This window comes from Balaenoptera physalus (genome assembly GCF_965194825.1).
Source record: "Balaenoptera physalus genome assembly, chromosome: 2".
NCBI lineage: Eukaryota > Metazoa > Chordata > Mammalia > Artiodactyla > Balaenopteridae > Balaenoptera > Balaenoptera physalus.
In genome coordinates, this window is record NC_138883.1 from 160,059,032 (window position 1) to 160,083,279 (window position 24,248).

Below are 24,248 nucleotides of genomic sequence, written 5' to 3' on the forward strand. Positions count from 1 at the left end.
ATAGCAGATAATTAGGAGAGGCCAAGAAAGTCCCTATACAGGTCTGTCTTTTAAAAAAACTCTAATGCCGTAAACAGTTGTTTGCATACCTCGCCACATATTTTTTAGTGGGGGTTGGGAAGAGTTGACCTAATTGGAATTCAGGGCTATTTTCCTATGAAAATACCGTATCTCCTGGATTAGAGTAGAAAAGTTAACAGCTGAGCTTTCTTTTTTGAAAGCTGTATTAAACATTACCTGCATTTATGTTGTTCTTCTTTAATATTAGCTGGAGTCTAGCATTTAAATGAAGGCTATAATCTACCTGTAATTACAATTCCATACCACCACATGCATTCTGTGCTTTTATTTTATGAAAAAACTAATTTCAAATTTCCATTGCAACTAAGCTGAATACAAAGTCTTAATGATGGAGGCCTGTGTCCTGGTTACAGAAACACGGCGACTGTCCTTTGGCCTTAAAACTTCAGGAAGGGCACTTCAAACGGCTTCGTGTTTGCATGTTTCAGCGCCAGAGCGTAGGAATAGACTCTGGCGTCCACTGTCAGATGTTCATCAGCTACCAGAGCTAGAGGAGGCGAAGAATACAAGTCAGATAATGAAGTTGATAACGGATAATAATACCCCTTATCAGCCAATCAGTGTTTACTGAGCGGCTACTATGTGCCAGTTCCCGTGCTAGATGCTGGTGGTATAGTGATGAACAAGACGTTTCCTGCCTTCAAGGATCTTACTCTAGCAGAAGAATAAAGGATGTAAAAGCAGGACTACGTTTCCAGCATGATATAAGAACAAGAAAATGTTAAAGACAGAAGAGCACATATACCAGGTGATGATTCTATGTTTTAAACAGCAAAGCTTTTAAGTTTATAGATCCAACTGTTACTTCATTGATCGCTCACTACAGGGCTTTGTTGCGCTGAAACTACACAGTAATGATGATTCATGCATCCTCTCCACTGTCAGGGACACACACGTTCCATGTGCAAGTTAAGCTGTGTGCTCGGAGGGACTGGAATGAGGTCTCTGAATCTGACCACAAGGGTCTTTCACGAGAACTTCTGTTTTACTCAGGTGGAAGCCCCCAGATTTCCAATCCGCCCCTTGTTTCCCAGCCACTTGTTAAGGAACAAGCTCAGAGTCGGTTTGACCCTCAAAGGCGGGGTCCTGTCCTGCTCATCTGTGCCAGCAGGTGCTGGGCGAGTGCTGAAAGCTATTCTTCCTAGCAAACTGAACTCCACGTGCCTTCCTACTCACTTCTCAAATGGTACATGTGGAATAAATAATTTGATTACTATATTGTGATGCTAGTAAAGCCAGGAACACTGGTTCTTTGCCCCTCCCTCTTCCTATATATACAGATCCTTCTACCTCCCTCACTATTTTCCCCCTCTTTTAAGGCTGGAAGGGAAGTTACTGGAAAGGAGAAGGAAGGAATTATTTTTAAAAGGACATTTTTCTAATACAAAAAATAAAAACAATAGCACATAACCTTCAAGCATTTGTGTGTCACCATTATCCCATTTAATTTTACTCCTGCCTCCTCAGAGGTAGGGGCTGTCCTACTGTTCCCGTTTAATGAGAAGAGCTAGGAACCTGTTCTGAGCTGTAACTAACACACAGTTGGCTGAGCCTCAATCCAGCCAGGCCTGTCGGCCTCCGAGTTGTGCTGTGACGGGTGGCCACGGCTCTCCCCGAGTAAACACCTCATAAATCACTGCATCTCCTCACGACGAGCACTTCTAACTCTGACTCTGGGATCCTAAGGTGGTTTCTACCTTAGGTCTGGTCTATAAAAAGGTAACGTAGGGATGGAGGCTGTCTGGGAACCTGAAATCCCAGCAGTTTTTGAAAGATCCCCTTGACTTTTCAAACACAGACGTCAGAAATAAAACTGTACGCCACTGGTACTCACGGGAGGAAGGAAGAGACTGCTCCCAAAGCTTCAGGTCAAACAATGCTTCAAGTTAATTTTTGAAATAAAAACTTAACAGTATTCAAATTAGGAGATCACCCACTTCTTCGTCGTGAGTGACTGGAGACGGACCCAGCTGGCAGAGGAGCTCCCGAAGGCCCTGCCACGTCCTTTGCAGTCTCTCCTCGTGTAGGGTTACCGGGGGACATCGGTCCATGGAACCTCACTAATTTTTACAAAGTCCTATGAGACGGGCTGACCAGGAACCACATGTAGCTACATGACAAGTAGTTTACTAAGGGGCACGCTGCTAGTTAGTTCATTATATCAGCTTATCACACTGCGTGTATATTAGATGCCTAAATGTTTGTTAAAATCTCCTTTAACTTAGACCCCACACAAAGAACCGTCCAACATACTGGCATATTTGAGGATCAGTTAAGAGATGATTTACTATACCTTTGCATGGCAGGGGTTAAAGATTTAAGGTATAGAATAGTTTTGGCTAATCAGCAGGCCTATATCTTGACTGTTCTGTAGGATTAAAAAAGCCCCTAATGAAAGCTTTCACTTGACATGGAATGTTTTGCTCTTATTTTCAAACTCTGTGCCACCTGGAAAGGAAACTTATTATGTAGGTCAACTGCAGTCTTATAACAGTTTCTAGGTATTTGAGTTTAATGAGGAAGAAGAGAAAGAAACAGAATTATATTTAGTACCCCGTTGGTGGGGATGGGGAAAACAGAGAAAGTGGGGTAATCAAGAATGCTTACCATCAAGTCTCTTCAGCAGGTCATTCTTTGGTAAGGAAATCACTTCCACAAATTCTAAACAAACAAAGTGCAAATGAAAATAAAGCCGGACACCAGGCAAGCCCACCTGAGCAATTCACAGTGCCACGGCCGCTCCCGCTGCACCACACGGCACTCAAGGCCAGCCCCCGAGCGGGACACGTACCTCCATCTCCTGAAAACAAACAGAAGGGGGACATCTCAGCAAGGCCTGGAATGGTCAAACACTGCAAGGCTTTTGTGCAAGACGTTATCAAAAAGGCTATAAGAGTTTAACAGAAATCTGGGTCTCTACTAATTTAATTTATACATGTGGTAAAATAATTCCAACAGTACAAAGTTATTGTTCTCCAAATCAAATGTTTTAATGGCCAAGTTTAAAGCATATTCTGTGATATGCATATATGTATTTTTAAACTTTGTTAAAATATACATAACATAAAATTTGCCAATTCAACCATTTTTGAAGGTACAAATTCAGTGGCATTAAATACAGTCACATTGTTGTGCAATCATCAGCACTACGCATCTCCGGAACTTTTTCATCATCCAAAACAGAAAGGTGGTACCCGCTGAACAAGAATTCCCTATCCTCGGTGACCTCTATTCTACCTTCTGTCTCTATGAATGTAGCGATTTTAGGTATCTCACATTTGTGGAATCACACAATATTTGCCCTCCTGTGTCTGGCTTAATTTCACTGAGCAAGATGTTTTCAAGCTTCATGTATCAGCTTGCCTCGTTGCTTTATGGCTGAGTAATACTCCATTGTAAGAATAGGCCACATTTTGTTTATCCATCTGTTAATGGACACTTGGGTTGTTCCACCTTTTGGGTATTGTGAATGATGCTGAATGAACACTGGTGTCCAAGTATTTGTTTGAGGCCCTGCTTTCAATTCCGGGTATTTACCTAGGAGTGGAATTGCTGGGTCACCTGCTAATTCCATGTTTAGCTCTCTGAGGAACTGCCAAACTCTTCCTCAGCATGTTATATTCGCTAGTTTGAAAACTGGGCATTTAAAATTAGCTGCAGTGGGAAACTGGAACACTCAGGAACAACTAAAAGGGATGGGAAATGGAAGACCTCCACTCTAACACATGATTTACGGTGGTGTCTGTGTCACCACCACCTTCTAGTGGGGCTGCGAGAGCACACGGAACCAACAGAGGCATTAAAGTCTCTGAATCCAAACTTGCTAAGAAATGTGGAGCAAAGAATTTCCCCAAAGCTTCACTAAATATGGAACTCAACAAAAACAGTTAATATGGCACTGTGCTGTAGCACTTCTGCCATTCTTACAATATTGATGGAGACAGAAATCAGAGTGATTTTGAAGATTTTCACTGTTTACGATTTAAGGCCTGTAGCTGATTACTAAGCGGGAATAAACTCCATATATAAAGTATGGAAATTTGTAATTGCACATTTTTTATAAAGAAAGCATAAAAATCAATGAAGTGCTAAGAGAAAAACGCTGAAATACATAAGATTAGGAAAATAGCCAAGAGTACCAATGAAGCATCTCTGAAAGACCATTATTCTATTAACAAAAATCAAACTAGTAGCAAGTTAAAAGAAATTTAATGCAACGCAACCACTGTAAATGTAGCCAACACATGCTTACCTGGCTTTGGCTTAGGCCTTACGTTTTCAGCATCGTCTCCATTGATAGTTACGGTTACAATATGCGTGGTACAGTTTGACAAGCCTGGATCCATACAGACAGCTGGGGAGAGAAGCAGCAGATCACCTTTCCAGACACTAGTCAGGTGTCATTCGTTTCATCACTTAAATGTCTTTAGAGGAAGAGTGGGCTTGTAACTCATAGTTTATGTAGAAGTTACGCAGGGGAACTGGTTTCTCCTATCCCCTTAGTATATACGCTGTAGGCCTGCAGAGCACATGTGTAGTTAGTACTCATATTTTCCCCAGAGTTCCTGAGGAAAGTTTGGTAAATCTGAGGGGTTAGATGCGGTAAAATCCTTTCACCACATCAAGAAAGTCTTCCAGTGAGGAGCACAGCATACGGACGAGATGAGTAAGTAATAAAGCTTAGAATGTGGGAACCCTGAAAGGCACCCTGATTTCTTAATTCTTCTCCAACTTCAGTCCTTTATGCTCAGCCGTGCTCTCATGGGGCAGGGAGGTTCATTCTCAGGTGACCAGGCCTCATCGAGGATTTCTCTTCAGTGAATTAGCTAATAAATAAATCCCTGACCATCAAGAACACCCAAAGAATCAGCCCTTTCACATCCAGAACAATCAACTGCTTGGCTAATTTTCAAGAGTTTGTCCCCAAGCACACACATGGGAAGCAGCACGAACCTGGGGAACATTCAGCAACGTCGCCCTTGTAGCCAGTTTCTTCCTCGAGCTCCCGAAGAGCAGCTGCTTCTGGGCTTTCGTTCTCATCGATGAGACCTGCAAGTCCCAGTCATGTGAGAGGTGGGACAGGGAGCCCCCTTCTTCTAACACACAAGCTGCCGAGCTACGTGTGAATAATCAAGCAAGAGGTTTGGGAAAAGTGGGCGTGCAGATAAAACTGATTCAGGTTTTGATCTTTTATAGAAAAATTAAAGGCAAAAGAACACCCCTGGGCAGATTTAGTAGGTTGTGTTCCTCGTGTTTAGACCTAGATGTTTTTGTGAGCATCTCAGCATCAAGGTTGTTGTACAGCACGGATCTCCTGGGCAGGTAAGTGGCTTGGTGGTGGCCAACTGGCCCCAGTTTTGGACTAGTCATGTGACTACAGCACAGGAAGCCTGTGCTTTTTTTTGTTTCCTCACATGCAAGTTGGGGACAGTGTTTCCCATCTTGCCTTCCTCCCTCAGGGCCATATGGAGGGCCCTGTAATGCAATGCTAGGATAAATGTCACCTGGGAGGGAGAAGATCGGAAACGAGGGAAGTAGGGGGGAGGGGACTGTGGGTAACACTAGTTCACTGTGAGGAAGGAGTAAACGGGCCAAGTGGGAGGAGGCCAGCAGCATCGCAGATCCTTTCTCCTGAAAGGAATTTACAGGATGCAAAGAAAAAGTGAAAAGTGGGCTATTCAATCACTTTTGTTTTTTTGGGCCACACCACGCCGCCTGTGGGATCTTAGTTTCCCGACCAGGGATTGAACCGGCACCCCCTGCAGTGGAAGCTCAGAGTCTTAACCACTGGACCACCAAGGAAGCCCTCAATTACTTTTAAAGTTATTAATTTCTTCAGTGAAATGGCAAGGAAATGAGAAAGAAAATAAAGCTGTTACTTATGTGTTACTATGGGATGGACTTTGAAAACACAGAACTTAAACCACTAATGATAACTGAGATCTAACCTCTTCAGATGGGAACAAGCCAATTAAGTCCTATAAGGATGCACTGCATTCAATTCTAGATACTTCCTGTACAACTGAAAAAATATTCTAGTTGAAATTAAGATGATTTCCTTGGCCTGTATACATACAGGAGGATCATGGTTCTTTCCCATTCACAGTTTCTGGAGTTAAGAGCCGGGCCTAGTTATTACCGTAAATTCACCAGAGGCAGATCATTAGTGATGGAAAACGAATTACCTTGACAAATTAGGAAAAAGCAATGACTCACAAGAGGCTAGAAAGAACGCTGCAAAGAGGAGGGCAGGTGGCCTGGAAAGGTGAGCTGTGATACCGCTACGGGTTAGCGGATCACTGGAGTGTGGCCTGGAGTGCCTCACTGCAGAAGTGGTTTTGTTTTACTTAAAACTGCATGGACAGATGAACAGGTGTTCAATGTCTAAGCTCTGCCGTTCTCAGGCTCTGCCCTGGCTCAGTCCAATAGTCCCTGAGGGGCCATTCTACTCCCCAGTGTTCAGTTACTCACCGGCGGGGAATTCTAGGCAGTAGCCCCCCATCGGGGGTCGGAACTGCTTCACCAGAATGATGCATTCGTAGTGAAGGGTTCTTTGCAGCAAGGGGATGACCGCCACACCTGCCAGCAGGAAATAAAACCAGGAAACCCCAATGAAAGGTCAGGAACGCCAGGAATTTGTTTACAGCAATCTAACTATTGATAAAAGCCCACATTTTAAGAAATGCTGCAGCTGAAATCTGTCTTGTATTTGCCATTAGCAATAGGAAGTTAATTTAAGCTACAATACTGGCAGTTAACTTTGGAAGTTATTCTCATTAAAAAAAAGCAAGGAAAAAATAATCACACTTCCATGTTACTTAATTTGTCTTTTTATAAAAAGCTTGTTTTTATTGCCACAATTTCTTTAAAATAAAATTGAAACTAGAAGTAAACATTTAGCCCAGGGTCCAGGACAAATTTTGGTCTACACGAACCTCTACAGGCATCATTTCTTGCCCTGCTGCAGCCAGGCCGCTGCTGAAGCTACACTGATCTCTGTGCTCTTGGATTTCCTTTAAGCAATAAATCAAGTAAGTTCCAATGTTTGTCGTATATGCTAACTAGACTGAACTTCATTGTTTTAGGATAAAAGACCCTTTCTCCCAAGTTTACTTGGCCTTCAAACCAAACCCAAACCCAAACCAAAAACCACTGGATTCTGGAAAACACAACTGCTCAGGAGGACCACTCGGCTCCTCTCGCTTTCCCGGTAGGAAAACACAGCAGCTGCGGCAGCTGCTCTACTTCCAGGAAAAACAGAACACAGAACAAAATGGAAAAATACAAGGGAAAAACAAGAAAGACCTATTGCCCAACTTCCCCTAGACCAGAGGTGGTTTTCAGGACTGTTTCTGGGATCTTTGCAGTCAAAGCATTCATGCCTGGAAGGGAAAGTGAACTGAATGAACAGTCTTTTCCTAAGTCGTTTCCTCATCAACTTATAAAAGCAAGTGGTCGGAAAGCGCCAAGTCATGCCAAATAAGTTTTCCAAATGAAAGGCTCTCACCCAGATCCTCTGACCAGAACGCAAAAGATTTCTAGAAGTCATAACACATCTAGATACAGTATGTGGCTTCAAATTACACTGACTTATGTTTGGCCTTAAGTATGATGACATCTTCCCCTCAAAAACACCGTTCTGAGCTTAGGTAACAGGAACCGGAAGTTATTTATAAAGAAAGCTTGATTTAGTTACATAGTGTTGCAAAATAGAACGCCAGAGTTAAAGATAAAAGATCATACTTGAAGATAACCCTGCTCTGAGGTCTTGGTTACAGTAAAAAACCCTCCTACCCCCAGTCTCCTAGTCCTGTGTGGGACTTCCTTTCGGGAGAGTTCTAACAGGTTTGCACTCATACCATCAGCTGACTGGCCTTTCCTCGTTGTCCGCTTCACAGTTTCCCAAGTTCTGTTCAGGCAGACAAGAAAAAACAAAAGCATTAGTGCTGAAGAGGAGACTTCTTAGGTTTTGTGTGTATAACCAGCACCTTACAGGTGCAAAGCATGCAAATGAGCTAAAGATAGCGGCCAGGAACACCACGCAATAAAGATCTGTATCAAAAAAAGAGCCAACCGTGCTTTCCCACAGCTTCTAAAAATTATCAGAGAAAACCACTGCCTCCTACATCTAACTCTCTACATCTAAACAGAGGGCCTGCTCATCACCGGAGCTGCCTTTCAAATCAGCTTTCAAATCATTTACTCAAAATACTTCAGTTTGGATCATAAATTTGCGAGAGCAGCACAGCTGGCGATCACAGCTTTAAAGGCGATTAATCAGTCAGTGCAAATCCAGCCCCTTTGCAAATTCCAAAGGATATCCTGCATAATGTAAACCATTGAGACGGTTATTTATAGTTTAGATTTTAAAAGCTGTCACCTCAACTACACAATTTATGAAAGTAGGACCTTCCTGTTTATTAATTGAGGAATTAATAAATTTAGATAAGTACTCTGCTTTGCATGTGTGAGATCCTGTCTAAAGGGAAAATGGTCCCTAGAAGAACAAGTGGGGTGAGCGGCTCCTGATCCCCCCTTACAGCTTTATTCCTGACTAGCTATTTGTTTCAGGGAACCCAGTACTGACGATCCAGTTACTGGAACACCATGTTGTTTAAAGGGGGAAGGGCGTATGAGGGAATTTCCTCCTCACTCTCTTAGCCCTTCAACAGAAAAAAGCAGCGGTTAGAGATGGGGGTAAAGAAGCAAACAATTTTGATTTAAAAGAAGGAAGACATCTGGGTGGCTCCGGAGAAAGAAAGAAAGGCATCCACATCCGACACCTGTCTCCCTACGGTAAGACTGAGTGTAAGAGGTACTCCTTGGAGGAAACCTCGTACTTTTTATCTGGTTGTCCTTGAGGCTTGGACCTTGCCATATTTCTATTAAAAAGTGTCAGAATTTAATCAAGTTAAAAAAAAAAAAAACTTTCTGTAAACTGTAGGTCTTTTAGTATTGCACCCAAATTCTAAAGGGCAAATATGTCAAAAATGAACCTATGAAAATCAACCAGACTACCAGGACGACTCACAGCTGCCCACATTCCTGTTAGTAGCAAGAAGCCAACCAACAAGCCATTCTGATCAGTCAATAACTCGCAAGTGACAAAACACCTTCTGGCCCAGTTCTCTCTGCTGCCTCCTACGGTTAGAGTCCTAAAGACTGAAGAAGACAGTGCTGGGAAAAGCACTGAAGGTCCCATCCCCAACACACTAGGAATAAAGGAAGCAAAAAGAGGAGCATCATTATAGTGGTTACGATGAAGTAAATAAGCAGTATGGAGCCATAAAATAGGTACGTATTTATAAGAAACAGTAGAACAAGAGCGCCCCCCCGAGAGCTCCAGTCATCTCAGAGGGACTCAGAGAGGAGAGACGTCCATCTGATTGTTGTCTTAAAAGCCTCTTGTGGCTTTAGAATTCTGATTCTGGTTGAGTTACTCCATTTTTAGTCTGTTATAAGGAAAGCCTGTTTTACTTTCTTCCCTCTGGTCAACCAACTCCAAGAGGTAGGCAGGGCGACAGAGGGTGAGTTCAGCTCTCTCTTGAATGTCGATACAGGGGCACATAGCCGGCACATCTTTACTCTCCCCAAATCAATTCCATACCCTCTTCCATGAATGAGACAATGGAACAAAGGATTTTCTAGCTGCAATTTAACTCTTCTGTACATGCAATAGTTTATACATTTATAAGTCATAGCCTACTGTAAAGTACTGAGATTCATTCTTCGAAGCTTGACATTCGGGTATGCAATGTTAATGTTTCACACAGGCGCTCCCCGGAGGCTGCAGGGCAGCCCTACGTATGGACGGATGCAGAAGACCGTGCTGTAAACAGGCCACACAGTGTGGAGTCTGGGAGACCTGAGGCCACTCCCGACTACTGAAGCAGACTCTCCGGAGGTGAGACCGAAATCCTGAGTATTTGGAAACAAATCCCCAAGTGATTCCGAGGCACATCCCTGACGAAGAAGTGCTGGAAGGAAGAGAGGACAGGGGCAGGTGCACAGCCACATGGGCCCCAACCAACACGTACTCTTCACACTAACCAGTGTTAAGGGCTCTATTTTGTGTTATAAACGTAACTCGACAGGAAGGAGAACCAAGCTGTATCATGGTAGGTTGGGCTCTAAGCTCTGGCTACGTTTTCACAAGTGTAAGTACGTGTGCACCTGTCGTGTTCCCCAAGTCTCGGGCCTCACCACACCCAGCTCACTGCACGTAACAGGTACCCCTCCCGCTCTGTGGATGGGGCGTAGTGTGCTTAGCTTTCTTACTTTGGGTTTACCAGTGCTATGAATATCTTAGTGTTCCCGATGGCTCTCCAACATTGAACCTTATTACTGTTTTTTGCTACTTTAGTAGATATAGTCAAAAGTTGTTTAAATCACTGGCAAGTTCATGTACTTTCACACTGACGATAGATGTATTTATTTCCTTACGAAGAAACTTTATTCTTATTTGATCACTTAGCAAATAGAGTTTTTATGTTAATGAATTTATATCACATAACCTGGATACTAAATTTAGTTATATTTTCCTATTTTCTCATTCTGTTTTGCTCCTTTTTGTATTTCATAAGTAAACGTTTAGCACATTTTTTTCTGTTATTTATAATATACAAAATTACTAAACAGAAAAGTTGGAAAATAGAAGAAAAAGGCTAGTCACAGCTGCCATTAATATTTTGCTACAGTTTTCCTTCTAGCCTTTTCTTACACATTATTTGGCAGAGTTTAAAAACCATATATCCGGGGGCTTCCCTGGTGGCGCAGTGGTTGAGAATCTGCCTGCCGATGCAGGGGACACGGGTTCGAGCCCTGGTCTGGGAAGATCACACGTGCCGTGGAGCAACTAGGCCCATGAGCCACAACTACTGAGCCTGCGCATCTGGAGCCTGTGCTCCGCAACAAGAGAGGCCATGATAGTGAGAGGCCCGCGCACTGCGATGAAAAGTGGCCCCCGCTTGCCGCAACTGGAGAAAGCCCTCGCACAGAAACGAAGACCCAACACAGCCAAAAATAAATAAATAAATAAATAAATAATTAAGAAAGCAACTTAAAAAAAAAAAAATCTCTGGTACTGTTTAAAAAAAAAAAAACAAAAAAACCCCATATATCCAATATCCTATTTTGTTATCAGCTTATTAACTTTTCTGATACCGCTAGGTTGTCTTCATGATCTGCTGTGGAGATGGCTGCGTAGATTTTGCCAAATGAATACACTGTAACAATTATTTCTCTGTTTTTGAGATGCTTAGGTTAATTTCAATTTATTTGTCTTTTAAATTTATGATGAACATTTTTCATGCATAAATCTGATTCCAAATAGTTTTCTTAGCATAGTCTTAGACACCGCAGGCGCCAGGCCCCAGGAACTCCCTCCCGGCCCTCACCCACATATGTCTTTACGGCGACTGGTACACAGTGTGAAATGCTTTACAAAACTTCTTTCCCCCCAATTTTCATTTCCATGAGCAAGGTGTAAGCCTGTAAGTTTTACCTCAAACCCAGTAGCATTTTCTCTTAAATTCTAATTCAGAGATAAAAACTGGTTTAATAGAAGGAAGTCACCTGTACTGTTAATTATTCTGCTGCTTTATCAGCTTAAATTAGGCTTGGCCCAAAAGTTTTAGGTTCACCCTAATCTTCTTGGGAGAATGGTGTTAAAACAGCTTAACTAGATTCTTTACTTAAGACAGAGTTTACAGTGAGGAAAATATCAAAGTTTATGCCAAACACTAAATAGAGACCCTGAGAACCCAAATCCTCAGCATTTTACAAAAAGAAGAAAAAAATACTTTACCTTGTTTTACCAGTAGGATCTCTGTAAGTTGTTTTTTCAAGCTTGACCCATTTTCCTTCTGAAATTAACTAAAAGATCAGATAGTAAGTCGGGAAACTTTCAAGCTGAGCTGTTTTTTATTTAGTTCTTTTTCCTTTCAAACTTTTTGTGGCTCTCAATGATCATGCTTCCCTCCCCAAAATTTGTGTCCAAGTTTTCTTTGTGTCTAAAGAATTGAAAGTTGTTTTTCTGATGGTGGGCCTGCTGCTCTGTGGAGTTTTGGAGGTAGGACTGAAGAGGTGAAAAGAAATGAGAGTTGGCAAATTCTTGGGAGAGGGGAGGACGGGGGCACCTAGAAGGGAGCATGAGGGAGGGAGGGAGGGGTTTATTGGGATGCTCCTAACCTTCTCTCCTCTGATCTGGGTGCCAGTCACGTGCGTGCGTTTAGGATGTGAAAACTCAGTGGCATCTGACTGTCAATGACTACACAGCAAAGCTGAATACAGGGATACCACGGCCAATGACTACATTTCCCATAATGACACATGGGTTTACCACCCAGTCTGAGGGGCACCCAGCATCGTTTTGCCTGGATGCCGAGGTTAGGTTACCAGGACTAACTTACCTACAGACTATACTGACTGAGCGCAAAGGTGCACTGTGTACATAAAGCAGTAAGTAGCCTTTTTCTTACTATTCTATCTGTCACTTGTCGCCAGCAGCAACCTAATAATTATCAGCAGATCTGTTCACAGATAACACAGAAAGATTTTTAAATCAAAAAGAATTCCAGAAAGGTGTCAAGCTCAGAGTTCCAAAGATGAAGGATTTAAAGTTTATCCACTGCAATGGTTCCTGTAGGAAGAGACTTTTTAAAAGGTAAACTGGATAACACACAAGACATACATTAGTTCTGGAATTTAGACCCCAACTAACAACTTAGGTTTTCATTCTTGTTAAACACACATATTGAGACCACAAATAGCTAACCAAGATGTGATACCTAGGGATGAAATGTCTAAGCCCTAAAACTCACATATGATTTATTTTCTTCTAACCAGAGAAACTTTTAATAAAAATAAGGTCCTACTGTATAGCACAGGGAACTATATTCAATGTCCTGGGATAAACCATACTGGAAGAGAACATAAAAGAGAATGTATATATGTGTATAACTGAGTCACTTTGCTGTACAGCAGAAATTAACACGACACTGTAAATCAACTCTACTTCAATAAAAAATAAATTAAAAAAATAAATAAAAATTGAGAATTTTTAAAATCAACAGTCAAAACTCACTTCAAAAACAGCCTCAATTTCACTAATACATATAATTAAGAATGATACACCACTGCTCCCACACAAGAGCAAAATGCCCGAGTCCTAAAAAGGGAGCGGGAACAGTGTTTAAAACCTGTCTTAAAGAATGAAAAACAATCATTTGAAACAGCAAATAGTCTATACATTTCTTTCAAACTCAGCTTAATATGGCAAAGGAGAAGGGAAGTGAAAACAATGTATACCTCCTCTGAAATAATGGACTGCTTGGTATTTTGAGAAGACTCTGCTGGTTCTTGTTGCGCCATTTTCACTTTATAGTCCCCAGGCTGTAAGAGAATGAGATGTGTTTAGGCTACATTAATTTTTCTGAATTACACATTTGTCCATAGGTCACTGGTCAAAGTACTTAAATGGCGGAAAAACTTGTATCATCAAAGCTTGAGTTTCTCACGTGAAGATTGGGGAGAGCTGCCTCAGGTGGAACAGGAAATGCAAGGCTTCGGGAACAGCCAGGAAAGAACGGGAAGCGTCCCGGTGAGACCGACCCACGTCCTGACGCGCACAGACCTGGCCCTTAGACACAGCCTGAGATGTTCTGACTCCATCTTTAAAACGCTTTCCAAGGGGAAACAGTACAAATATTGTACACCATTCCCAACGCCCGCCCCTCAACTGCTGTCCCTTATCAACCCTTTCCAGCGAAACTTTGAGTTGTTGGCTGGCTGCTTCTCCCTCCCATTTATCTTTGTGTGTGTGTGTGGGGGGGGTTAAATGGATATACCATTCTAATAATTTAAAACTGAACAGTTCAGTGGCCCATTCAAAGTTTTAACATGTGTCAACGTCACAGCTGCACATAATGAGTGAACTAGAAGCAAGATCTGTTAGGAAAGGGCAGGCCCCATCCCGGGGGCCATGGGCTACTACTTTCTCCTGGCATGTTCCCTCAATTCTGTACCCTGAATGTCTGAAAATCTTTCTTCTACCCTCAAAGTTGATTGATAATCTGGCTGTATATACAATTATGAGTTGAAAATCATTTTCTGTCAGCAGTTTGGAGACACTGTTCAGTGTCTTGCTTCTAAGAAGCAAACTGGGGCTTCCCTGGTGGTGCAGTGGTTAAGAATCCGCCTGCCAGTGCATGGGACACGGGTTCGAGCCCTGGTCCAGGAGGATCCCACATGCCGCGGAGCAACTAAGCCCGTGCACCACAACTACTGAGCCTGCGCTCTAGAGCCCGCGAGCCACAACTACTGAAGCCCGCACACCTAGAGCCCATGCTCTGCAACAAAAGAAGCCACCTCAATGAGAGGCCCACACACCGCAGCGAAGAGTAGCCCCTGTTCACCGCAACTAGAGAAAGCCCGCACGCAGCAACAAAGACCCAACTCAGCCAAAAATAAATAATAAATAAAATAAATGAATTTATATAAATATATATAAAAAAAGAAGCAAACTGGCTGCTGCTAAGAGATTTGGAGTCACTCTGAGTCTAGATCCTTTCCAAGTGACCGGTGTTCTTTCTCTGGAAACCTGCAGTTATTTACGTCTTCACGGTGATGTTGGTGTTATTTTAGGGAATTCAAGTGGGTCCTTTCAATCTGGAAACTTCATTCTGTGCTTCCTCAACTATTTCACTGATAATTTCCTCCCCTCTGTTTTCTCTCTTCTCTCTTTCAGGAAATAATACTTAGCTGTTGGACTTCCTGAATCGATCCTCTGTCTCGTCTTTTTCATTCCTATTTTCTGTTTCATTGTTATTTTATCTACATTTCTCAGTGGCTATTCCAACCCTTCACTACCCTGAAGTTCCACAGTTCCTAACCTACCCCACCTCCTAACTTTAGCTCCAGGGAAAATAGAAACCATCGAACATCAACTCTCTTACCAACCATCTTAGAAGGAAAAGTGTCTGCTCTGTTTCTTCTGGGACCTAAAGTGATAATTAAACAGCAAGTTTCCCTACAACACAACCAACAAAACAAAACTTAAATAAACCTTCTCATAATCCTGTTCTCTGCTCCAACCTTGCGGGACTTCTTGAAAGACCAGATGACACTACTGTGTATCTTTATTCAGGCCATCACTATCTACTCCCACACATCATCTGCAAGCTGGAAATACAAGTATCTCCGATTCCTAAACTCCTTTACCAACCATAAATCATCGATCACAAGTCCTCGAAATTCTACCTCTAACACTTCCTGAAAGTGTCCTACCCCTGCTATCCCTGCTCTGGTTAAAAACCTTAATGTCTCCCACTTGGGATGAAATGATTTCCAAAACTATCGCCCAGACACTAGATTTTTCTTTACATTGTCCAACTTTCAACACTGCTCACAGTTATGTTACTATAAAAACTCCCTAAAATCACTGATGAATAAATGAATGAAGGAAAAGAGTGCAACTGGCTGGCTAAGTCTAGAGAGCCAACCTGTTTCTAAGAATCAGGTCGGTGTGGGGCCTGCTTAGGCTTGTTCTGAAGAAGAGTTCCTCGTCTACTGGTCTTTATCTAATTAAGTTAAACTCAATTTCAAAATTATCTTGGCACAAAGTTAAAAGATTCACACTTTCTGATTTCAAAACTTACTATAAAAGCCACAGTAATCAAGATGGTGTGGGTACTGGCACAAGCATAGGCTATATATAGATGGATAGAATTGAGAGTCCAGAATTAAACCCATAGCTATATGGTGAGTTGATTTTCAACAAGAGGGCCAAGAGAATTCAATGGAGGAAAAGAACAGTCTTTTTAACAAATTGTTCTGGGACTAGATATACACATAGATAAGAATAAAAATGAACCTCTACCTAATACCATCTACAAAAATTAACTCAAAATGGATCAAAGCCCTAATTGTAAGAGAGAAAACTATAAAATTCTGAGAAGAAAACATAACTTTAAATCTTCATGATCTTGGATTAGTCAATTGTCTCTTAGATACGACACCTAAAGCTCAAGTAACCAAAGAAAAAACAGATAAACTGTATTTCATCAAAGTGTAAAACTTTTGTGCTTCAAAGGATACCATCAAGATAGTAGAAAGACAACCCACAGAATGGGAAAAAAGTTTGCAAATCTGATAGAAGACTTGTATGTGAAATATGTAAAAAACTCTTACAATAATTAAAAGACAAATAGCCTAATTAAAAATAGGCAAAGGATCTGAACACACATTTCTCCAAAGAAGTGTATACAAATGGCCAATAAGCACGTGAAAATATGCTCAACATCATTAGCCATCAGGGAAATGTAAATCAACACCACAATGACATACCACTTCACTCCCGCTATGATGATTATAATAAAAGAGATAATAACAAGTGTTGGTGAGGATGTGAAGAAACTAGGACCCTCATACATTGCTGGTAGGAATGTAAAACAGTGTAGCTGCTTTGGAAAACAGTTCCTTAGAAGGTTAACCACAGAGTTCCCATATGACCCAATAATTTCACTCATAGGTATATAACCAAGAGAAGTGACACATAGGCTCACACAAAAACTTGTACACAAATGTTCACAGCAGTATTATTCATAATAGCTCCAAAGTGGAAACAACCTAAATATCTATCAATTAATGAATAAATAAAATGTAGTCTTTCCATACAACAGAATATTATTCAGCCATAAAAAGGAATGACGTACTGATACATGCTACAACATGGATGAACCTTGGAAACATGCTGAATGAAAGAAGCCAGCCACAAAAGGCCAAATATTGTATGATTCCATTTATATGAAATATCCAGAAGAGAGAAATCCATAACACAGCAAGCAGATTAGTGGTTGCCAGGTGACTGGGGGAAGGAGGGACTAGGGTATGGGATTCCTTTTGATGAAAATGTTCTGGAACTAAATAGTGATGGTGGCACATCTTGTGAATATACAAAACCTTCTGAATTTTATAATCATGAAGGTGAATTTTATGGTCTGTGAATTACATCTCAATTAACAACCACCACCTTTGCAGTCTTAGAATCCCCAACAGGTAAGTGTGTAGGATAGTTGGGTTGTTGACTGGCACCCTGGGTCCAAAGGCTGACAAAGCCCAGAAGACTAGTTTGCAGAGTTCTGCTCTGGACTCAACAACACTGCACTGCTATACCACGCAACCATTTTACTGTCTGCTGGGTGCACATTTTGTCCGATGCTCAGTACGTATTTATGCTATATTAGTAAAACATTATGAACATTGTTGCTTGCACAGTATTTTGTGGGCCAACCTAGGAATTACTCTGGCAAAGAAGCGAAATTTGAGGCCTTAGGTAAGGAAAGATGACTATATGCTAAAGAAATAAAAATAACCACTTAATGAGGACGAGAGAAAGAAATGCCTATACATCTTCACACTCATTGAAGAAGAGTGAAGGGGGGGAAGGGTGCTAATCTATACAGAGTGATCAGGAAAGGCCTCTTTAATTTGGTGACAGTTGAACAGAGGCATGAAAGTAATAAAGTAGTAAGCTACATGTATGTTTAGATATTTAGAGACAGTCAGCATATGAATTATATGCATACAGCATAAGAAAACAGGCAGCTATTCCTCTGAAAGTACCCCAGATGGTAATTTATTAGGTAAACTTTTAACTGGCATTGGTTTACATCAGACAAACAGTTTACATTATTAAAAGCAATCACAGTAGCGTGCTGCCCCAGATGAAAACGGACCATAGGTTAGTTACATCAACGGCTGGCTACCCGTCTCCACCTGAGTGTTCTACACCCAGAGACAAGAACTTTATCCACCTAGATTTTTACCTTCTAGATTTCCATTCCCTTCTATTAACAACATATACGTCAGAGAAGGAAAGTTTCCTCCACTTTTAGTTCTGACATTTCAGAGAAAGTAACTCTCAGGCAACCACGCAACCTCATTTAGTGCACAACATAGAATCTTTCTAGAATGGTACAAAACACTTGGATTAAGTAAAAATTTCTACCTCCTTTAAAGTGACGTTCTGACCCAAACTTCTTTTTTTTTTTTAAACATCTTTACTGGAGTATAATTGCTCTACAATGGTGTGTTAGCCTCTGCTCTACAACGAAGTGAATCAGATATACATATACATATATCCCCATATCCCCTCCCTCTTGCGTCTCCCTCCCACTCTCCCTATCCCACCCCTCTAGGTAGACACTAAGCACCGAGCTGATCTCCCTGTCTGACCCAAACTTCTTAAAAGCAGAGAACTGCAGTCCTTAAAAGTACACGTGCCACCAGAACAGCAGATAGGCGGAGCTACATAACCTCTACTTTCCTCTATGAAAAAATTCATAATCTGGATTCCCAGGAGACAAAATGTCAGTAACACCTAATTTAGAAGAAGAGGTCCTCCCCCGACCCCCACGTGAGTATCTTTAGGGGCAAAGGGGCATCTAGTTCCTTCAGATTTACATGACACTTCAAGGCATTTATGTTATCTGCTGGGTCCCCTAATGTTTCTCTTTACAGCTGCCCTCAGATTTTCAAAGGGATTGTTGATGGGCTAAAAAAGGTGAAAAAGCCCTATTCTGAAGGATGGTTCCTCATCTACCCCTCTTCATCTAACTAAGTTAGCTAAACTCAAGTACAAAACAGTCCCAGTAATCAAAAATCGACCCTCAGTTGGCAAATGCTAAACTATTTATAAGCAGTTGTTTCAAACAGACTGTATTTTAAAATGTTTAAGCTAAAATGTTAGAGGTCTAGAAAAACAAAAAACAAGCTCCAGACATAAATTACAAAAAAAGAAAGAAAAAAGTGGCTAACAGGGCTGGGCCTCTCGAGGGTAATTACTTGGAATGCAATCAGCCCCAAGGGGAACAGTATTCTCTGGCAATCTATTGACTGTGTTAAAAACAAAAATGGGATTAAAGAGTGATTTCAGAAGTCTATTCTTTACCACGCGATTCCCAAAATGTTCAGGATTGTGAAAGCAGGTCAAAGATATTACTGAAACAGAAAAAGAATATTATTCTTAGCGCCATTTCAGAAACAAGCTAAATAGTGCGGTGCGGGGCTGGTCACCAGCACAGCTCTTCAGAGACCAGAGCTCTCCACGCCCAGCTGCGTGCTTGCCTCCAACACCACTGTGATAGAGCTTTCCTAAGCCGACCCCATGCTATTTCGAGATTTAAAAGTAAAGTTTAATTTGAATTTTATCCACTTCATTAGCTAGAACTTAAGGTCATCTACATTTTGCTAATAGGTGTATGTTATATGTAAAAAAACCCACAAAAACCCCCATGTACATAACGCTGAGTGTTCTAATTCACATAATCTGTTTTAACCTACTTTGGTTTGAGCAGAGAAGGTCTATGATGTGTCAGATGTGTGATTTTTCCAGGGCACAAAAAACTCCAGTGAAGGAAAATGTCACAGGATTCTTTGAATTCCTGTACAGTGGCAGGCAGCAGTGTCTAACTAGCTTTGTGAGCGTGGGCAGTTCAAAAGTTCAAGTATACAGCAAGTGCAAAGTGACCACTATTCCTGCCCTGGGGACCTTATACGCAAATAACCAGAAGGGCAAATGCCTGCTAGAAAGATAATGCAATACCAAGGTGTTTTAAATGAGGCACAAATCACATCCACTTGGGAGGCAGGGAAAATAGAAAAGACTTTTAAAAAGCTACTATTAAAAGGCAGTTTGATACTAAGATATGATTTAGAGACCAAGAAGGCAGGGCAAGCATTCTGAGTAGAAGGAACCACATGAACAAAAGCAGAGATACTAACTGGAGGAAGGGTTGAGAAATTACAGGAGAGTTTGGCAAGCCCTGGGGCTCTCAACCTTTCCCTCCCTAAGCCCTCCAGAAAAAAAAAAAAAAACCAACCCCAAACAAACCCCACAAATAATGGATGATGTTAACAATTAACAAACACATTTCCAAAGGCTTACACAGATTCGGCTGGATGCCCGCCCCTTTCCCCCAAATTTGCTGGCAAACAAAGCACTCAACAACCTTAACCGCCACAAACTCCTGCTGCTAGGCACGTTCCTCTGGGTTTAGCACGTACAATTCTCCACTGAAGGGAGGAAGATAAACGATCACCTTTTCACAAACTTGTGTATTTGAGTATTAGGAACAACAGCTGGATCAAGTTAAGTGGGAGTAAGATTCAAGAAGTTAAACTGAGAATTGCAAAAGTCAGGCCGCAGAGTTTGCGCCCAGGCTCCCATCATTCACTTATTACCATACCCGAGTCCCTGCAGCTTGCTGAGCTTGCAAAGTGAAGCAAAAATCAGAGCAAGAAATCACACACTGGTTAATCTCTCCCAGCTAATAGCTGAGTATTGTAAACACCATCTATACTCAACCAAAGATGTAGGAGCTCAAATCGTAAGCAAAAACTTCTGATTGACAAATGAAGTCAGGCAGTTGGAAAAGTTTAATAATTGAATAGAGAAATCAACAAGGCAACTTGAAAGAAATTAAGTGGGAGATCAATATTTGCAAAAAATAACGATTGTGTTAATAGGCATGTCTAAAATGCTATTCTAAATTCTTTCAGAAAAATTACACGGAAAAGCCACTTGATTTATAATGAACAAAGTATCAATTAGTTTTGTTATATTAATAATCTTGGTTAAAATCATAAAGCTTCAAAAATTTTAGTTTTTTTAAAGATAATATTTTGATCAGTCTTCTTTTGTACCATCTATGGTAAAATTTTGGTATCCACATCAAATGGATTCACTTTAAGTGAGCTTTTCTTTGCTGACAATTATCCTCACATAACTTCCTGAAGTTACTTTGTTAATGATGCAAAGCCACTGAAAGCTTTCTTTTTTCTTTTCTTTTCTTGTAGGTGTAGGGGTTGTATGGGCAGGGAGGGACTGACATTTTACTGAAATTATACTTGGTGATTTATGATCATTAACCAAGTGATTTACATTAATTAAATCATTACCTTAAAAAAAAAAAAAAAAAAAAAAAAAAAAAAAAAAAACCTTTAGTTCTGGTTGAGCAAGAGTGAACTGATTGTAATTACCCCTTGGAAAAGTTAATTGGTTACAGCCACAGAGTAATAAGACCAGTAAAGAACCTCTTGTAATTGCCCAGGAAAGAGATAACATAGGTCTTGTAATTGCCCAGGAAAGAGATAACATAGGTTTGGACGAGGGTGGACCAGGAGCAAGCAGATTTAATTCCTTGCAGATGAGACTTTTTTACTTTTCCTAAAACAGTTTCTGGGGAAGGGGTTTCCAAAGCTAATTCCAAGGAGATGATCTTAAAGGAAACTGGGAGAAAGGGGTGGTGCAGTGTTCAAACTTGGAAACACTGAGTTTGAGATGTTGGTAAGATATCCCAAGTGGAGAAAACCAACAGGCAGTTGGAAACACTAATCTACAATATTAATTATGGATTCAGAGAAGGAAATGTTTTTTCATTATTTAATTTGGAATTGCTCAATTACCCCATCACTTTGGCTACAGATATTTTTTTCGGCCCTCACGAGAAAAAGCAACTATTTCCACTGTTGTAAAGGTTTCATTGAAGAAACTTGATGAATATAAACAGTTGATGGCTAAATGAAGAAAAGGTAAACATGGTGGCTAATAATGAAAGCGAATTTAGCTGTACCCATTCAAAATACTGGAGTGTCTGTTTGTAATGTCAATTTATTCTATGCTGGTTAAATGTGTAACAAGTTACTTAAAATCAGCTGTGAGTAATACTAAAATGTCAGCACTTCTAAAGTATATAGCCTGAATAAAAGACATCTGCATCAAATCCCTTCCCTGTAGTGTCTATATTTAAGTTTACAAACTTAGCTGCTTCTTTACAAATAACTGCAATTCTCACCTCAACCTCTACACGCAAGTTTCCTGGGCTTCCTCCCAGACTGACTACGTTCCCAGTTTCTACTTTCTCCTATACATCTATTAATTCCTATCTTCAACAGAAAATACCTTACCCAAATTAACCCCATCAGTGCTAACATTGCCTTCAGCTGCAACTTGTTTATTTCTAGGTCACATCAAAAACAAACATTTGAGTGACCACTCCATCCGGTATCAAGTCTCTCTTAGATCTGGCAGCCTGGCACCATTCTCCCAGCATCTATGGAATATTGCTTCTTTTCCCCCTCAAAACGGAAAGGATTGCGTAATCGTGGATCTCAGAAGTGCTACCGACCCACTACCGCCGCCCCTGCCCCAACATACTCTGCAACGGCACACTCCATTTACCTCCGCTTTGAAAATGTATGTTTAAAAGCACTGCTCCCAATTAAACCACTTAGGAACACTTTTGAGCAAAACAAAACAGGAAACAACGCATATTCCCGGTGGGGGGGGGGCGGGGTTCAAACGCCTAATGGGCAGAGAATCCTGTAATTATACGAATGAATACCTTTCTAAAGAGGCTTGTAATCGGTGGGGTTCTCACCTCTTTCTAATTTAAAACGACTTAAGATGAGCCAGTAAGAATGTGCAATTTTAAGGAGCTATCCGAAATGTGCGCCCTTAGGCAAAGGTGCCTGGGACAAGCCCAAGGCACGTAACTGTAAGAAGCAAGGCTAGGTTTAAAAGGCGTTTCTCAGCACCTAGTCATTTCTCTTTTCATTCATTTAAAAAAATAAATAAAAGTGAACTTTTTCGTTACTCTACTTTCTGACCGCCATCTGATAACGCCCTCACGAAAGGAGTAGGGAAAACAGACGATAGGGTGATAGGGGACGGACGAAGAAGACGGAAAAAGAATGGTATAACAAATTAGACTAGCATTCCTTACAGTCTTGTGAATCCAGCATGGCATGGGTACGGACACGATCTGGCTGTGTTTTTGCAAGCTGCTACTTTTGAGAGGCTAGAATAAATGAACTTGACGCTCAAAGGCGACACCTCTCCTTTCCTCTGTTCTCCCAAATCTACCTCCTCTACCACCTCCAAAGTCCAACTCCCCAGGACCGTACAGACGTGCTCGTTCCCTCTCTCTCACAACCCTCCCCCACCAGAGAAGCGGGGCCATGCCTCCCTTTGCAGATGCCTCCACCACTGCACTCACGCTAACATTTCACTCTGATGTTTCCTACTTTCTGTAGTACTCCGAGTAGCCCAGCTCTTCCACCCCAGTTCCTGGTTTGCCCCTGAACCTGCCCTCCTTTCCGCGCCTCGCGGGACGCGAGCTGGGTTCGCAGCCAGGGAGACGCGCTCCGCTGCCGGCATGCTCCAGGTGTGCTCCCTCCCTCCCCCGCCAAAGAGACCCTGCACGTGATTGGCCCGCGCCGAGTTACCTACTCCCAGGCGTGGGGCGAAGGGATGGGTACTCCTTTAGGAAGGGGGAGGAAAGGAGAAAGCACGGGTCCAAGGTAGCAGTCTCAGGAGACGCGGGGCTACTGCGGGAGCCGCAGGCACACCTCGCGGTGATGAGAGAGGGTGCGCGCTCGCCCCCTCGCGGCACCCGTAGCAGCCCCGCTGGTGACCTAGCCGCAGAGGATTACCTTCCGGGGCAGTGCGCGGCTAGGCGAGAAGAGGAGCCCTGCATTTACAATCCTCGTCTCAACAGTTCTGGAATTCCTCTCCCGTGGACAGAACTCTGTGTGTGTGCGTGTGTGTGTGTGTGTGTGAGTGTACACTAAAAAAGCACACCCCAAGATTCTTTCTCTCCGCTCCTTCTTCGCTCCTTCCTCCTTGCTTAACAGACCGGAAGTGTCCTTTAACCAAACCTGGTCGGCGGGCACTTCCGGAACGGAAGACCAGGGTTCCGGGAGGGTGCTGGGAGGAGAGGGAGAGGCGGCGGCGGCGGCGGCGGCGGCGGCGGCGGGGGTGGCTGGAGGATGAAGAAGGAGCATGTGCTGCACTGTCAGTTCTCCGCGTGGTATCCACTGTTCAGAAGCCTCACCATCAAGAGGTGAGACGAGAGGGGTTACGCCGGGGCAATGGGCAAAAGGGGATTGCGACATTTGGGGCGACTCCCAGCTCCATAAAAAAACTGCAGGCCTGGATGGGAGCGCCAGGGCCGAGATTTCGACTTCCTAGTGGTATTTCGGGTGGGGAGATGAATAAAGTCGATCCATGTTTGCTGTGCCCCCTGTTGTGCGTCAAGGAGGGCGCTGGGGAGGTAGAAGGGCAGTGTCGTGGCTCAGTGAAGGTCAGAGGCGGGCTGAGGAGCAGA

At 42.2% G+C, this 24,248-nt stretch overlaps 2 protein-coding genes across 8 annotated transcripts in view; one reads left to right on the forward strand and one right to left on the reverse strand.

Annotated features, from left to right (window-relative positions):
* Positions 1-331: 331 nt before the first annotated feature.
* NUDT5 (nudix hydrolase 5) lies at positions 332-23,925 on the reverse strand (the record flags this gene model as incomplete). 7 transcript variants are annotated; one of them, XM_082449819.1, is made up of 11 exons in its annotated part: positions 332-568; positions 2,689-2,742; positions 2,873-2,881; positions 4,334-4,435; positions 5,035-5,130; positions 6,553-6,660; positions 7,941-7,990; positions 9,195-9,293; positions 11,888-11,955; positions 13,390-13,473; positions 23,575-23,925. In XM_082449819.1, 11 exons carry the CDS (start codon positions 23,923-23,925, stop codon positions 459-461), a joined length of 1,131 nt encoding a protein of 376 aa, XP_082305945.1. In that variant the 3' UTR covers positions 332-458. The 7 variants fall into 7 exon arrangements, with proteins under 7 accessions (XP_082305945.1, XP_082305944.1, XP_082305949.1 ...); XM_082449818.1 differs by having other exon boundaries at positions 2,873-2,941; XM_082449823.1 differs by lacking the exon at positions 23,575-23,925 and adding an exon at positions 22,866-23,154 and having other exon boundaries at positions 2,873-2,941.
* The window catches only part of CDC123 (cell division cycle 123), a 57,511-nt gene continuing 57,105 nt past the window's right edge, over positions 23,843-24,248 (forward strand). The window contains exon 1 of the mRNA XM_082449864.1: positions 23,843-23,984. Coding sequence (XP_082305990.1) covers positions 23,911-23,984 — 74 coding nt within the window. The 5' untranslated portion in view covers positions 23,843-23,910. The remainder of the gene's footprint in view (positions 23,985-24,248) is intronic.